This window comes from Anabrus simplex, chromosome 5 (genome assembly GCF_040414725.1).
Source record: "Anabrus simplex isolate iqAnaSimp1 chromosome 5, ASM4041472v1, whole genome shotgun sequence".
NCBI classification, from domain to species: domain Eukaryota; kingdom Metazoa; phylum Arthropoda; class Insecta; order Orthoptera; family Tettigoniidae; genus Anabrus; species Anabrus simplex.
The window spans coordinates 41528752-41543872 of record NC_090269.1 but is presented as its reverse complement, the minus strand read 5'-3'; the positions used below and the strand labels follow the sequence as shown (position 1 = coordinate 41543872).

Genomic DNA, 15121 nt, shown 5'->3' with positions numbered 1-15121 from the left:
AGTAGCAAACCACCATTGCGCATTTTCTTCAGGTCCGCAAGTTCGCCATATACACCTTCGATGTACCTACTGAATAGAATGGATTTAACCAGCTTGAAGTCCTGCCCATCGGTTCTGGTAGCAACCAGGAACCTAGGGAAGCTGGATCCCAAATTCAATCGCTGCGCCTGTTCCCAAGGGGTTGCCCCCCTTAGAGAATCCAAAGTTAAAGACTTGGGTAGCGTACTACCCGAGGTTGCTGGCGGAAGTTGTTTCGACGCCATCCCGAAAGTATCCTCCCCGAATGCCACCCACTCCGATCAGGGGTCTCTGTAGCCGAACCAAGCAGCCAAGGCAATACCCACCTGGTCATAGCAGGTATTGCCCGGGGTCCGATGTTGAACGATGCCTAATACGGGATGACTGAGGCAATGAGCACTAGGACTCCCTCCAGTCACCCGCAATAGCATGTACCCCATAGCGTATACAGAGCACTAAATATAGAAAAAATAAATAAAAATAATTAATAATAATATGTCCTTCTGGCATTCGGCTGTGCGGGGACCTGCGTTGTCAGGCGGATACCACTGCCCGGGTACATGACACTCCCACCCGCCGCGTCCTGGGTGGTTGCTGGCACGGGCTTTTGAGCGTAGTCGCACACATAGGAGCTCCATCGCCGAGCAGCACGCACATCAAAATTTTGAGTGGTCTACATCTGACCCTCAGAAAAATAATAAAAAATAAAGAGGGGACCATGGCCACATAACCCTTTAAGTCGCCTTCTACGACAGGCAGGGATTACCTATGGATGTATTCAACCTCTCCCATCCACAGGAGGTCCAACACATTATACCAAACCACAATCCATGTCCGCGCCAAGGTCGCCCCTTTTTGTCGCCTCTTACGACAGGCAGGGGATACCGCGGGTGTATTCTACATGTGCGTCCCCCACCCGCAGGGGGTACTTAAAATTGAACCTAGTCATGAAAGACAAATAGAGGAAAAAAGTCCAAGTCATAGATGCTCTAATGACGTAATATTCTTGATGCTCGCATAAAACAAGAGTGGACAAAAGGATTTCGGACAGGAAAACTGACAACAGTAATGCTAATTCCAAATAAGATCGCATAGTCACTACAAAGACTAACACGCTGTAAGCTCCTATTTCGTTGTGTCAGAGCTGGATCAAGAGCGCCTAAATAAGCCAAGTAATGCGCAAGAGAGCTGTGCATGCAATCCACCAACTTTTGGAAACAGAGGCTGCAAAACTTATTTCAGAATACATACCACAACTATGGGATCATATTCTTCTGCAGAGGAGTCTGCAAGGACGGAATTACAGCATAGAGGCGAGCTTAACAGTTCGCACGTACGAGAAGCTGTAAGATCAACTTGTTCGGAAATCCCTGGTAGATCAAAATATTTCTACTTCACCGTCCCCTTTAGTATCGCTACAGTTCCGCAGAAATGAACGTGTCATTATATGCCTGTCACAAAACAAATATTTTTGGTCGAATGTCAATTGCTATTCGAAATTGGAGATATAATTTTCGTTCACTAACGACAGGGATACAGTATAGTCGTCACGAATAGTGTTTTCACACTAGATATCGCACTGACGGTTAGCATTTTTGGTGCTATATAATATACGAAAGAATATACTAATCTATATAAATCTATATATATAAGAACATGTCCTGACTGACTGACTAATTCACCATCGCCGAGTCAAAACTACTGGACATAAAGAAATGAAATGTTCAGGATACATTTATATTACACTGTAGGTGCTCGCTAAGGGAGGAGTTTTGGATATTCCGTCACTAAGGGGGTGGAATTTTAAAATGAGTGTATCTATATCTCAAAATTTTTAAAGTTTCCAAATGTAAAAATTAGTATTTAGAATCTCCTTTAAAAATAAAGAAACATTTTTTTTTGTTTTCGGAAAATCCCGATAGGAGGAGTGAAAAGGGGTTGAATGCCTTTAATGAGGATTATAGAGGTGAACAATTGCACGGTCGATATAATTCCTATCGTTTATTTCAAATGTGTTTAAATTATATTCTTAAGTTCTCCAAAGGAAAAGATGGTTCTTGAAGACGAACCCAGGAAAGATTAAAAGTGATCGGTTTATGATCAGAATAAGTACATTATAAACAGTAAAATCAATTGGTATCAACTCCTTTTTCACCCCACCACCGTTAAATTGACGTATCCTCCCATCCCCCCCCCCCCAAAAAGGCGTGTTTCTTTATGTTTACAGGAGATTCACGTATTTTAAAGGAGTTTCCAAATACCAAATTTCACGTCTGTAACATCTTCAATTTTTGAGATATCAGTATCCTAATTAAAAGAATTCAACCCCTTTTTCAGTCACTTTTAACCCCCACACAAGTGTTTTTTTTTCCGAAAACAAAAAATACATGTTTCCTTATTTTTAACATAGATAAAAAATAACATTTTTCACTTCTGTAACATGTTAAGTTTTTGAGATATAGTAGGCCTACTGTAGAAATACTCATTTTAAAATTTCACCCCCTCTTTAGTGCCCCTAAGTGGAGTTTCCAAAAACAAATCACCCATGTTTCTTTACTTTTACAGGAAATTCCAAATACCAATTTTTACGTCAGTAAGATTTTACGTTTCTGAGATATAAGTTACTGTAGAAATAGTCTTTCTAAAAATTCACCCCAATTTGTCACGCCTGTTCAACCCCCATTAATTGAATTTTCCAAAAAAAAAAAAAAAAAGTGTCTCTTTATTTTTAAAGGAGATCCCAAATACCAATTTTCAGGTCTGTAATCTCTTCAGTTTCTGAGATATAAGTGTCCTCATTAAAGGCATTCAACCCCTTTTTAACCCCTCCTATTGGAATTTTCCGAAAACAAAAAAATACGTGTTTCTATATTTTCAAAGGAGATTCTAAATACCAATTTTTTACATCTGTAAACTTTTAAAGTTTTGAGATTTTTAAAATACACCCCCCTTTTCACTCCCTTAGTGAAGGAATATCAAAAAATCCTCCCTTAGCGAGCACCTACAGTGTAATATAAATTTATTCTCAAAATTTCATTTCTTTGTGTCTAGTAGTTTTGGCTCGGCGATGATGAATCAGTCAGTCAGTCAGTCAGTCAGGACATGTTCTTTAAGATGTCAGTATCCTAATTAAAAGAATTCAACCCCATTTTCAGTCACTTTTAACCCCCACACGTGTTTTTTCCAAAAACAAAAAATACATGTTTCCTTATTTAGCTTCTTACAGATCTTTAGATGTATGAAAGCAAATTAATTTCTTCATACAAAAAAACTCTATTCAAAGACAACGTCTAGAGCAAACGCAAGTTCAACTGCGCTTCTGAGGAACCATCTGTATACGAGTTATGAGCGAGTACCTGACCTTTCACTGTTAGACCTCATTACTCTCTCACAAACTTGATTATAAAGAAGTGTATGTTTGGAATGCTGTGTCCACTGAGCAGCCTCTAGTTGGAAAAGGATGAATGCCATTTACTGTTTTAATTATTTTTTTAAATCAGTAATATGCTCTCTGTTGAGGTTAGACAATATTTTGGCATGATAAGATCATTCATAGAGTGTTTAATGTTAGAAGAGAAGTTTTGTTCTTCATGAAACACCACGAATTCTTCGACTTAACATGGCACAGCAATTTACGAACATAATTTTCTGACTTCATAAATGCATCTCAATATATTAACAGAAAAACAATGCATCCTGAAGCAAATTATTTCTAAAAATATACAATGAAATGTTATCTGGTTTCTGTAGACCTACTTAAAGTTTCCTTTCGTTGATAAGGCTTCCAAAAAATCTTTTTTTAAAAAAAATTTTGTACTCTGAAATGAAAATACAGAATAAAAATTTATGATTGGGTCATTGGCCCTGATTCTTTCCCTTTATGGAACCTGTCTTAATATTATGTAGATGCACTTTCTTGTATGTGCACTGCATATCACTGATTAGCGAAAAACAGTTCCTTTCTAAATCATTCTCCTCTCTTCAATTTGTAGTATTTCTTTCATTTTGACCCCATTTTCACAATTCAAAATTCTTCAGTAAACATTGCATTTAATGGTTTCTTATTATCCTTTCCTCTACACCATCGATACTTCATATTTCACTTCCATTCAATGTCACGCTCCATCTGAATGCTTTTAGAAATTAAAAGATTACTATTGTGACCAGTATATTGTTTCTTTCAACAACAAACACCATTTTAATAAAATATTTGTCACACGAAATTATTTTCTAAACTTGAAAAACTACCTCCCGCTTCCCTTGTCCAACAGGCAAGTAGAATGTCTACTCAGTTAATAGTAAGGACAACACTTCATGGATATAAACTACTAGTAGATACCATAACAATTACAGAATATTAATTCTGCTGAACTAAGCTCACCGGTATCGTATCAAGGAACATATTTTATTGCCAAAACTTTGATAAAAATGAAATATCCTCAACGAAAATTCTGCCTCAATAAGCAGATGAAAAGCTAAAGGCCTGTACCCAATTTCATATCATTGGAGCTCTTCCTGATTGTTACAGGTTGGGCAGCATTCCCATCGGTATTAATAGTGCATTGAAGAGCACGATACCATGAAGAAGGGCAATAAATGACATACTGTGCTGAATCTCTATTCTGTTTATTGAAACCTTTGGTAGAAGTTTCGGTTTACCAACAATAGGGGACTAAATCATGAATTGTGTTGTTAAATATGTAATTGTACCAAGATTTGGCATTGTAATTATAGATGATATCCTGTATGAAAGAAAAACCAATCCTATTAATCCACACAACAATTACTAGAGTCAATGACAACCAAAGACATTAGACTTTCAGAGAGAGAGCAAACCATTGAAGGTGTAGTTCATACCAAACGTTCACACAATTCCACATCACTTTCCGAATCACAAAAATCACAACACAGCTCACTGATAATCAAGACAAGCCATGCTAATCAGCAAATAAACAATGATCTAAAAGTTCTGCTGCACAGTGCAGTCTATGAGCCATGAACTCAGGATATATTCAAGTACTGGTACCACCATCACAATACTGTTATAGCCTAAGAAGTTTAACAAATTATTTTACAACAGATGAAAAGCTGTACTGGAACTGTGAACAACTACTACAAGACCTTGACAATGATGTGAGATGCACAGCAGGCAACCGTATGATGGTAACCGGGATGAAGTCAGGTTGTAAGTTTCACCAAGATGAAAAGTCCTCTCAGTTTTATTTACTATACTGACAGGATGAAAGTACCTCATGGAAATCACTGTAAGTACCTAGATGTTAAGTATAAGGTAAGATCTTCAATGGAGGTTGTAAATAAAGGTTACAGATCTCTTCATATGGTTATGAGGGTATTTCGGGGTTGTAGTAAGGATGTAAAGGAGAGAGCATGTAAATTAGCATAAGATCCCAATTAGAGTATGGTTACAGTGTACTGGGTGGGCCCCTCACCAAAATTAATTGATTCAAAAATTGGAATGTATTCAAAGGCAAGCAGCATGATTTGTTCTGAGTGATTTTTGACAAAAGAGTAGTGTTACACAAATGTTGCATACTCAGGGCAGGAAGAATTGGGAGAAACATGACAAGATGCTCAACTAAGCAATATATTTCCAACTGTCAGTGAAGAGTTGGCATGAAATGACATCAGTATGAATAAGCTTGAATGGAGATTTCACAAGTAGGAAGGATCATAATATGAAGATAAATTTGGAATTCAAAGGAACAAATTGGAGCAAATATTCATTTATAGGAAGAAGAATTAGGGATTGGAATAATTTACCAAGAGAGATGTTCGATAAATCTCCAAGTTCTTTGAAATAATTTAAGAAACGATCAGATAAATAAGATAGGGAATCAGCCATCTGGGTGACAGACTAAATGCAGATCAATGGTGACTGATTAATGAAACTGTCAATGCTGACAGAACTTATAACAAAGGTATAAGAGATACTTTCAAACAACTTTGTCAAGTGGGAAAAGTATTACTCGCGCAACTTTTAGTGATACCTGGGCTCCCGAGTGCTGAATTGGTAGACCTCGGTTATCTTTGAGATTCGTATTGGCAACCTTTGAAACACAAACTCTGAATCGCTTACGCATCACCGTGAGACATCTGCCATACACTTAACGTACTAGTACTGTTGTTTACACAGCAAAACCAAACTATAGAATTCATGCTAGGAACAAGATCTGCATCGAGAAATGTTATATAATGTGTGTGTGACACAGTTGTTGGCTTAAAATAATAAAGGTTTAGAAAATTGATATCGACCGATCATTTTATCGATTCAATACAAATTTCATTTCCATTCAGTTGGCAGTATTACCGGAACTGGGAGAGCTCCCTCCTTACTCCTCACCCCCATAACACCAGGTATCGCTAAAATTGTGCGAGTAATAATTAACTATCAATACCAGTACTCTCAAGTCGTTCACCAATTAAAGTGTTGATAGCAGATGCCAACTAACAAGACAGGAAAGAATGAACAAATATTCCAAAATACATTTTATCTCAAATTTTTAAAATATATAAAATCTAGAATTCCTTGGTAGCTATTATTCGTAAAATATTTTTAGATACAAAAATTCTCCCAGTTTATAGAAAGTCAAGAGCACAACTATTTGCTTAAAATTCTAGATGAGTCAGAATGTGAGTAATGCAACAGTATTAATTATACAAGGCTTCAGTGAAGTGCAAGTCTTTGTAAAATGTCGCGAGCATTTTTAACTACTGCATAATTTGCACACCATAACTCAACAGAGAATCAGATCTAAAAATACCAGGCCATTAAAAGTTTTATAAGAAACCCTAAATTACAGTAAAAGTTAAGATAGGTGTGCTCTGCACAACAATTCTTGCAGAGTTAAATAGAGTAAATTCAAACTAACAGCTAAGCCAGCATGTTTAAATCAATGGCACAAGAAAGGGCTAGAAATAGGAAGGATGTGGCCATGGCCTTAATTAATTATCAGCCTCTGGATTTACCTGGTGTAAAAACAAGAAAGCATTTAAAAAAAATCATCTTCAGGGATGCCAACAGCAGGGATTAAACCCACCATCTCCCAAAAGTAACTTACAGTTACACGGCCTGTATCACACAGCTAACTAGCTCTGTTTCTAATACCTGATTATCTTTCAAAGTCATACATATTTCATCTTTGATAGCTAGGTTTCATTACAGAAATTAACACACTGACATTAATGACACAATGAATATAAAACCAACCGAGTCGGCTGTGCAGTTAGGAGCCCGCAGTCGTGAGCTTGTATTCAGGAGATAGTGGGATCAAACCCCACTGTTGGCAGCCCTGAAGATGGTTTTCCATGGTCTCACATTTTCACACCAGAAATATGCTGGAGCTGTACCTTAAGGCCGCAGTCGCTTTCTTCCCACTCTTAGCCCCTTCCTATGCCATCATCGCCATAAGACCTATCTGTGTTGGTGTGACGTAACGCAGATTGTAAAAAAGACACAATAAAAAAAGTAATATATGAATTTCACCTAGGTATCACTTAAGACCGATGGTAGTTAAAGGGACTACTATACATTATTAGTATTATTATTAAGCAATATCTCTCCCTTTTATACTGACTTTCCCTTCCCCTGTGAGTTCCTGGTGGATTATTGGGGATGAAGAGGAGGTTGGTTTCTGGATAATGTACTCCTCTTCTAGTATCAACTATAAACTTTCCTGTGACCAACAATTTTAGAGTCTGAGTGTTTGAAGTAAATATGGTTGTTGAAAGAATCTTACTCCTGAACCAGACAGCCACTGTGACCTGTATCATTATATTCCCATTGTGGTTGCCATTTCCTGTTCAATGCACAGTTTATACATTATTAACTAGATCAAAAGATTGTACAATTCACATAAAAAGTTACTATTTTATAACGAGAAGTCATGAAATATCATTTGATAATAGCTCACTGTTGGTAAACCCAGAGGACATGAAGTAGCCTATCTATGATGGTTATAAAGTAATCAAAATTAAATTTGAATGGTACTAACTGGCTAATTTGTAAAACACTTCAATTCAAGTCAATGCTGATATTACTATAGACATGATATAGGATTTTGGACTTTATGCCATGTCAAGAAAATAAGGTGAAATTCTTTACGTTTCGCAGAGAACTTTGCTCTGCGACATCACAAGAAAATTTGACTGTCCACGAGAAAGGCTCCTGTTATTACTGTGACTTTTTTCACGTTATTAACCCACATAAGAGGAACTAGAACAACAAATGCTAAGGCTGATGACTGATATTTCACCCTGACATCTGTACAATAGAAGTTGTAACTTCTAAATTAACTTATTTCCCATTATTCCATTAGTAAATGGAATGGCATATGAAAAATGTTCCTACAATTTTCAATCATCATATTTAAACAACGTATCTCACACCTGCTGCCATACTATAGTTTTCCTTAAATAAACTGAATTAGTTTTGTTTATTATGAGGGCCATGCAGTCAAGTGGCATTCTTAATAAGTTCTCACCAAGCTCAAAGGTGTTGGACTCCCAGCCAATGCATGTAGAATGTATCAAATAATTTTCCTTCTTTATTTCTTTATTTTGCTATTTTGCTTTACGTCGCACCAACACAGATACGTCTTAAGGTGACGATGGGACGGGAAAGGTGTAGGAACGGGAAGGAAGCTGCCGTGGCCTTAATTAAGGTACAGTCCCAGCATTTGCCTGGTGTGAAAATGGGAAACCATGGAAAACCATCTTCAGGGCTGCTGACAGTGGGAGCAGCTTCTTTATTTTAGGAAAACTTATGTAGTACCACCACATTAAAATCAAAATAAAGTATAGACTGTAATTTAGAATTTAAGACACAGTCATAATACATTATATACCCACATCTGTATAAATCTGACCATAAGACGCACGTCTCAGCTAGTCAATGCTGAGCGACTTTGTGTATAAAACGCTAGTTTTAAGGGGTTCATCCAGAAGATCTAAAAATGAAAAGAAATAGGTATACGTACACAAACTATTCTATATCTCATGACCAAGTAACTTAGTAGGCCAACATTCACAAAAAATGAAAGAAAAATCTCAAACTAGAAAATGACTCTGATGATTATTTGCGAATAAATTCAGCATTATGCCCAAGATTATAAAAAAGAAATTCCCACTTACGTAATTCTGAAGGCCAATGAGTAGATAGGGAAGGTTTCTGCAATTAAATTCATTCAATTTTTTCATGTGACCAAGAAAACTTTAATCTAATTATTTTTACAATTGGCTTTATGTCGACCAACACAGACAGGTCTTACAGTGGACGATGAGATAGGAAAGGGATAGGAGCGGGAAGGAAGTGGTTGTGGCCTTAATTAAGGTACAGTCCCAGTATTTGCCTGGTGTGAAAATGGGAAACCATGGAAAATTCATTTTCAGGGCTGCCAACAGCTGCGCACCACTAAGTGCACGACCAGCTCGCTCGGTACTTTCATCTAAGCTCACTGAAGAAAACTGGTCTAATGTTATGATTATCAATTTGAGGTAGAAACGTTAAGTCCTAACAAATTACTGTAACTTGTGGTCAGCAGTCTTAAAAACACAACTGCACTGCACCACCTTGACTGTCTGTATTAATATGAATGAATTTATGTCTATCATGAAGGGCAATTAATTAGTACTGAAAATAGAGGGAATAAAAGTAGACTATAACAACAAAATGCATTCAAGCATTAGACCGCAATTTAAACCGACCAACCAACGAACAGTAGAATAGGAGTTCTTGAAATAATAAAGAAGTGCTTGTAGGTTATAGCAGGCCTATACATCAACATTCTAGCCTCCTTACTGACCAACATTACGGTATGGGCTTCCTGCTACAATTAACACACATTTTAGAGCATGCTATGTATTATCGCCCACAGCAAATTACTTAGAAATGAATTAAGTAAATAGATAAAGGAATGAAACAGAAGAGTATCAATTTATGTTTACAAATTTGGTGATGTTTCTTCACAGACGTGTTCTTCGGTCTGCAATAAATGAACTGTAATTCCAGTAAAAGGTCACAATTTATTCCACAATTTAGATAACAGAAAACTGTACGACTGACAGCAAGGGATGCAGATGTATCAAAGGAAAACAATGCATGATAACATTCTTCATATTATGAATAGTGAATACTCCATTTGTCAACAAGAATTCTTGCCAACACATCACAAGCAAAGAACCGTTGGGACTACTTTACATGTAAGTAGGAAAAGACAATACTCTGATAACGGATATGAGCAAGATATAGCAAACATGCAAGGTTAGGGCGTGAAAGACATGGTCAGTGTTTACATTAACCTAAATTGTTCCTATACAGAAAGATTTGGTGTGAAATATCATCATACCTCTAGTTTCTGGATCAGTGAGAAAACGTTTGAAGTGTTTCACTAAATCATGATTCGTAACTTTACCCCCATTTTCTAACATAAACAAACGTATACACTCCAACGACAGCTCAGTAGGCGCCGCCATCTTGACACTGCTACAAGTGAAACATGTGAGCATCGAAATTCTCACGCAACCGGTTACGGTGGCTCATTGTCTCATTCATAAGTTCATCGCTCCGTTCTCGCCACTAAATCCCCGTCCGTTCGTGTGCATGAATAAATTGCGTTTTCTAGTTATCTGTCCTAGACACTCGACAGCATTGATAATTTTAATTACATTGTATCAATACCTTTTATTTATTTATTTATTTATTTATTTATTTATTTATTTATTTATTTATTTATTTATTTATTTATTTATTTATTTATTTATTTATTTATTTATTTATTTATTTATTTTAAAAATGTATCAATTTAAATCGGGCCTTAAAATAGCATACCTACAGAAAATAAATATGTGATAAGAGCTGTGTCCGGCTCTGTGGTGTAGTGGTTAGTATGATTAGCTGCCACCCCCGGAGGTCCGGGGGTTCGATTAGGTACACTTATTGCCAGTACATCTACTTCATGATTGGGGGTTTGAATAGGATTGGAAATCAATCTCCTATCCATTACTTATTCCCTTAATAACTGACATAAAAAATCTTATATCGACAGAAGCCTCCCTAAAATACTGCCTAGTGCAAGCCCTAGCTTCGACTGCACTACTCTTCTCTATTACCTTAACATTGACATTTTCTCATAACCCTTTTACTGTTAGTTCCGAAATCTTTTCAACCCTAATATGTTCAGCGTTGTTACTAAAAATGGGAGCCGCCCCCTTCCATTTTTGGTTTCCGGCAATAATAGAAGGTTTAAGATGAAAGAACTGTTTTATTTTAATAACCTGACAATTTGAAATTTTAAGCCTCGGGAGGTCAACTGAGTAGGGGTGGGTTCGATTCCCACCTCAGTCATCCTGGAAGTAGTTTTCCGTGGTTTCTCACTTCTCTTCCAGGCACGGACACGGCCGTTTCCTTCCCTCTTCCTTGTCTATCCCTCCCAATCTTCCAATACCCCCGCAAGGCCCCTGTTCGGCATAGCAGGAGAGGCTACCTGGGCGAGGTACTGGTCATCTAGTAGAGGGATCCCTCGCTGAGTCCGAGGGAAAAACCGACCCTGGAGGGTAAACAGATTAAGAGGCAGAAGAAGATAAAAGCTGTAATAACAACGTTACTTTCCTAACCTAAGGCTGGCTTCTCTGAAGCTCCTTGTTAAGTTATCCAGCTCTTAAAAAAATTTCCCTCCATCCGAGGATTTCTTATTTGAGGAGAAATAAAGAGTCTCGCTTATTATTTGTACTGAAAGTTAAACAAGCGTTGCCTTCTAAAATGGGAAATGTTATATTTTTAATATCTTAGGGTCGAACAGAGCGTATAGTATTTACCTTACAGGCCTACAGACGGCCTAACTTATTCTAGGCTTCCCATATTCAAGAGTTTGCTCTTGTCGCTATTTGTAGAGTCCAGAGACAACGTGGTCAGCAATCCCACGTGCTCTAATCTGGAAATGTCCGATAATATGGGTTATACAATCCGTTCTATTGTGTCTTATTGTTTATTTACAATAGAAGTGAATGAGGCAGATTGCTTCGAGACGTGAAATGTGACTTAGGGGTTGGGATCGATAGGGATGATAGATTGAAATGTAAATGGAACATTTTCACCCAGTGAGGAAAGCAGCTGGAAACCACCAAATTTCCCTGGCACGCCTCTTCAGTGCCGCCTAGACTATCTATGACAGCTGACGGTATATCTGTTGGGGATCCTCCCAACCTTCGGGCTGACGACTCAACATACATTGTAATGAAGAATCCACACCACTTTGATAACAATAACATTGGTTTTACGTCCCACTAACTATTTATACGGTTTTCGGAGACGCCGAGATGTCGGAATTTTGTCCCGCGTGAGTTGTTTTAGGTGCCGGTAAATCTACCGACGCGAGGCTGACGTATTTAAGCACCTTCAAATACCACCAGACTGAGCCAGGATCGAACCTTCCAACTAGGTTTCAGAAAGCCAGCGCCTTATGCGACTGAGCCACTCAGCCCCGCACTCCACTTTGAGATCGAGAAAGTAGCAGATTAATATCATCGCAAGTGCCACACAACGTTTAGTTAGCATGCGCAAAAATCTAGCTGCTAATGGGAAAATCTGCCCGCAGGTATGGTAAGTTTACCATGGAGGTGGTGCGAAAAGCACCAGTTTCTCAACAGGAAGGACCTACAGAATGGTCGGGTAACAACGTGAAATATAAGCGTTAGAGGGTTGGTCGTACTAAAAATCACAGGAATAGATTTGGTCGTACTGATAAATAATTTGAAAAAAAAGGAATTATTCGATATTTGATATCTCGCGACGTTATCATTTTTACGAGCTGCTGAAGTTAGCCAATCAGATCGCTTCATGGGTGAATTCAAATGGGCTTTGTGAAGCGAACTTGCTAAATTTTGCAAGTGGCTTAAGACCAGCACCAATCGAAGAAAAATTCGCCTAGGGAGGGATTTGAACACGGAACTCCGATCTAATACGATCCTGTCATAGCAAGTACGCTACAGTAACACCGGGTTAAACACCCTGTATGATTGTGTTTGATACTGATTTCTCGGAATGGCTCTCAAGCCGGTCTTAAGCCACGTGCAGATTCTATATTTATATATTTTTTCATTTATTTATTTATTTATTTATTTACTTATTTATTTTTCTTCTTCTTAATCTGTTTACCCTCCAAGGTTGGTTCCCTCGGACTCGGCGAGGGATCCCGTCTCTACCGCCTCAAGGGCAGTTAGTGGCCTGGAGGAGGAGACATTGGGTCGGAGGATACTACTGGGAAGGATGACCAGTAGCTCGCCCGGGCGACCTCACCTGCTATGCTGAACAGGGGTCTTGGTGGTGGATGGAAAGATTGGAAGGGATAGACAAGGATGAGGGAAGGAAGCGGCCGTGGCCTTAAGTTAGGTACCATCCCGGCATTCACCTGGAGGAGAAGTGGGAAACCACGGAAAACCACTTCGAGGATGGCTAAAGTATAAATTGAACCCACCTGTACTCATTTGACCTCCCGAGGCTGAGTGGGCCCCGTTCCAGCCCTCGTACTACTTTTCAAATTTCGTGGCAGAGCCGGAAATCGAACCCGAGCCTCCGCGGTTGGCAGCTAATCACACTAACGACTACACCACAGAGGCAGAATTATTTAATTTTACTAGGGTTTAACGTCACAATAAGATGTGGGTAGCGGCCGTCGCCTTTTCTGCCCGTACAGGTTTAGCAACACCACCTGGCAAAGCCCATTTCAAATCGCCCGCGAAGTGCTCAGAATGGTGAAATTCAGCAGCTGATAACATGACAGCGGTGCGAGATATCGATTTTTTAAATTTTCTGTATGACCAACCATCTTTCTTTCTTAATCCGTTTACCGTCCAGGGGGTCAGATTTTTGGTTGGGGGATACAACTGGGGTGGATGACCAGTACCTCGCCCAGGCTGCCTCACCTGCTATGCTGAACAGGGGCCTTGTGTGGGGATGGGAAGATCGGAAGGGATAGATAAGGAAGAGGGAAGGAAGCAGCCGTGGCCTTAAGTTAGGTACCGCCCCGGCATTTACCTGCAGAAGAAGTGGAAAACCACGGAAAGCTACTTCGAGGATGGCTGAGATGGGAATCGAATGCCTTTATACTCAGTTGACCACCCGAGGCTGAGTGGACCCCGTTCTAGCCCTCGTACCACTTTTCAAATAACGTGGCATAGCCCAGGCCTCCGAGGGTAGCAGCTAATCACACTAACCATTACACCAAAAATACGGACACCAACCATCTTATGCACAGGATTTTTTTCTAGTTGCTTTACGTCGCACCGATGGCGACGATGGGACAGGAAAGCCCTAGGAATACCATCTTCAGGGCAGCCGACAGTGGGGTTCGAACCCACTATCTTCCGGATGCGAGCTCACAGCTGCGCGCTCCTAACCACACGGCCAACTCGCCCGGTGACGAAAATCTTAAATTTCGGTACAAAAATGGGACTGAATTCGGCATTATTTCCTATTAAAAAACATAAATAAATGCAGCGTTATTTCGCATACTAACAGCTTTCGAACGTTTATTTTGTAGTTTTTAACCATAGTGACTTACCGTTACATACGGTTATTACTTACTGTTGTATACAGAAACCAGTATACGCTACAAATCTGCAAAATTAAAGCTGCGCCGGGCTGAGTGGCTCAGACGATTGAGGCGCTGGCCTTCTGACCCCAGCTTGGCAGGTTCGATCCTGGCTCAGTCCGGTGGTACTTGAAGGTGCTCAAACACTTCAGCCTCGTGTCAGTACATTTACTGGCACGCAAAATAACTCCTGCGGCACTAAATTCCAGTACATTGGCGCCTCCGAAAACCGTTAGAGTAGTTAGTGGGACGTAAAGCCAATAACATTATTAATAATTATTTAATTATTAAAGCCGCAATTAATATAGAAATACAAAATATTGCATGCATTCATGCGTTAAAATAAAAAAATCCATGTACAACCTGTGAACAAAGAACACTATAATGTTATTAGATATACTGTATTTTTACAGTTCCGAGCGATACGATTACAGGCTATGGCGTCCTGCCTAACCCGACGAGTCAGGAACCAGTTTGGCCTTCAATTCGCAGTAATA

The 15121-nt window shown here is 39.0% G+C and overlaps 1 protein-coding gene across 1 annotated transcript in view; it reads right to left on the bottom strand.

The window, feature by feature from the left end:
• Positions 1 to 10509, bottom strand: part of sowah (sosondowah) — a 270251-nt gene extending 259742 nt beyond the window's left edge. The window contains exon 1 of the mRNA XM_067146849.2: positions 10383 to 10509. Within this exon, the coding sequence (XP_067002950.1) occupies positions 10383 to 10509 (127 nt within the window). The remainder of the gene's footprint in view (positions 1 to 10382) is intronic.
• Between the last annotated feature and the right edge of the window lie 4612 nt (positions 10510 to 15121).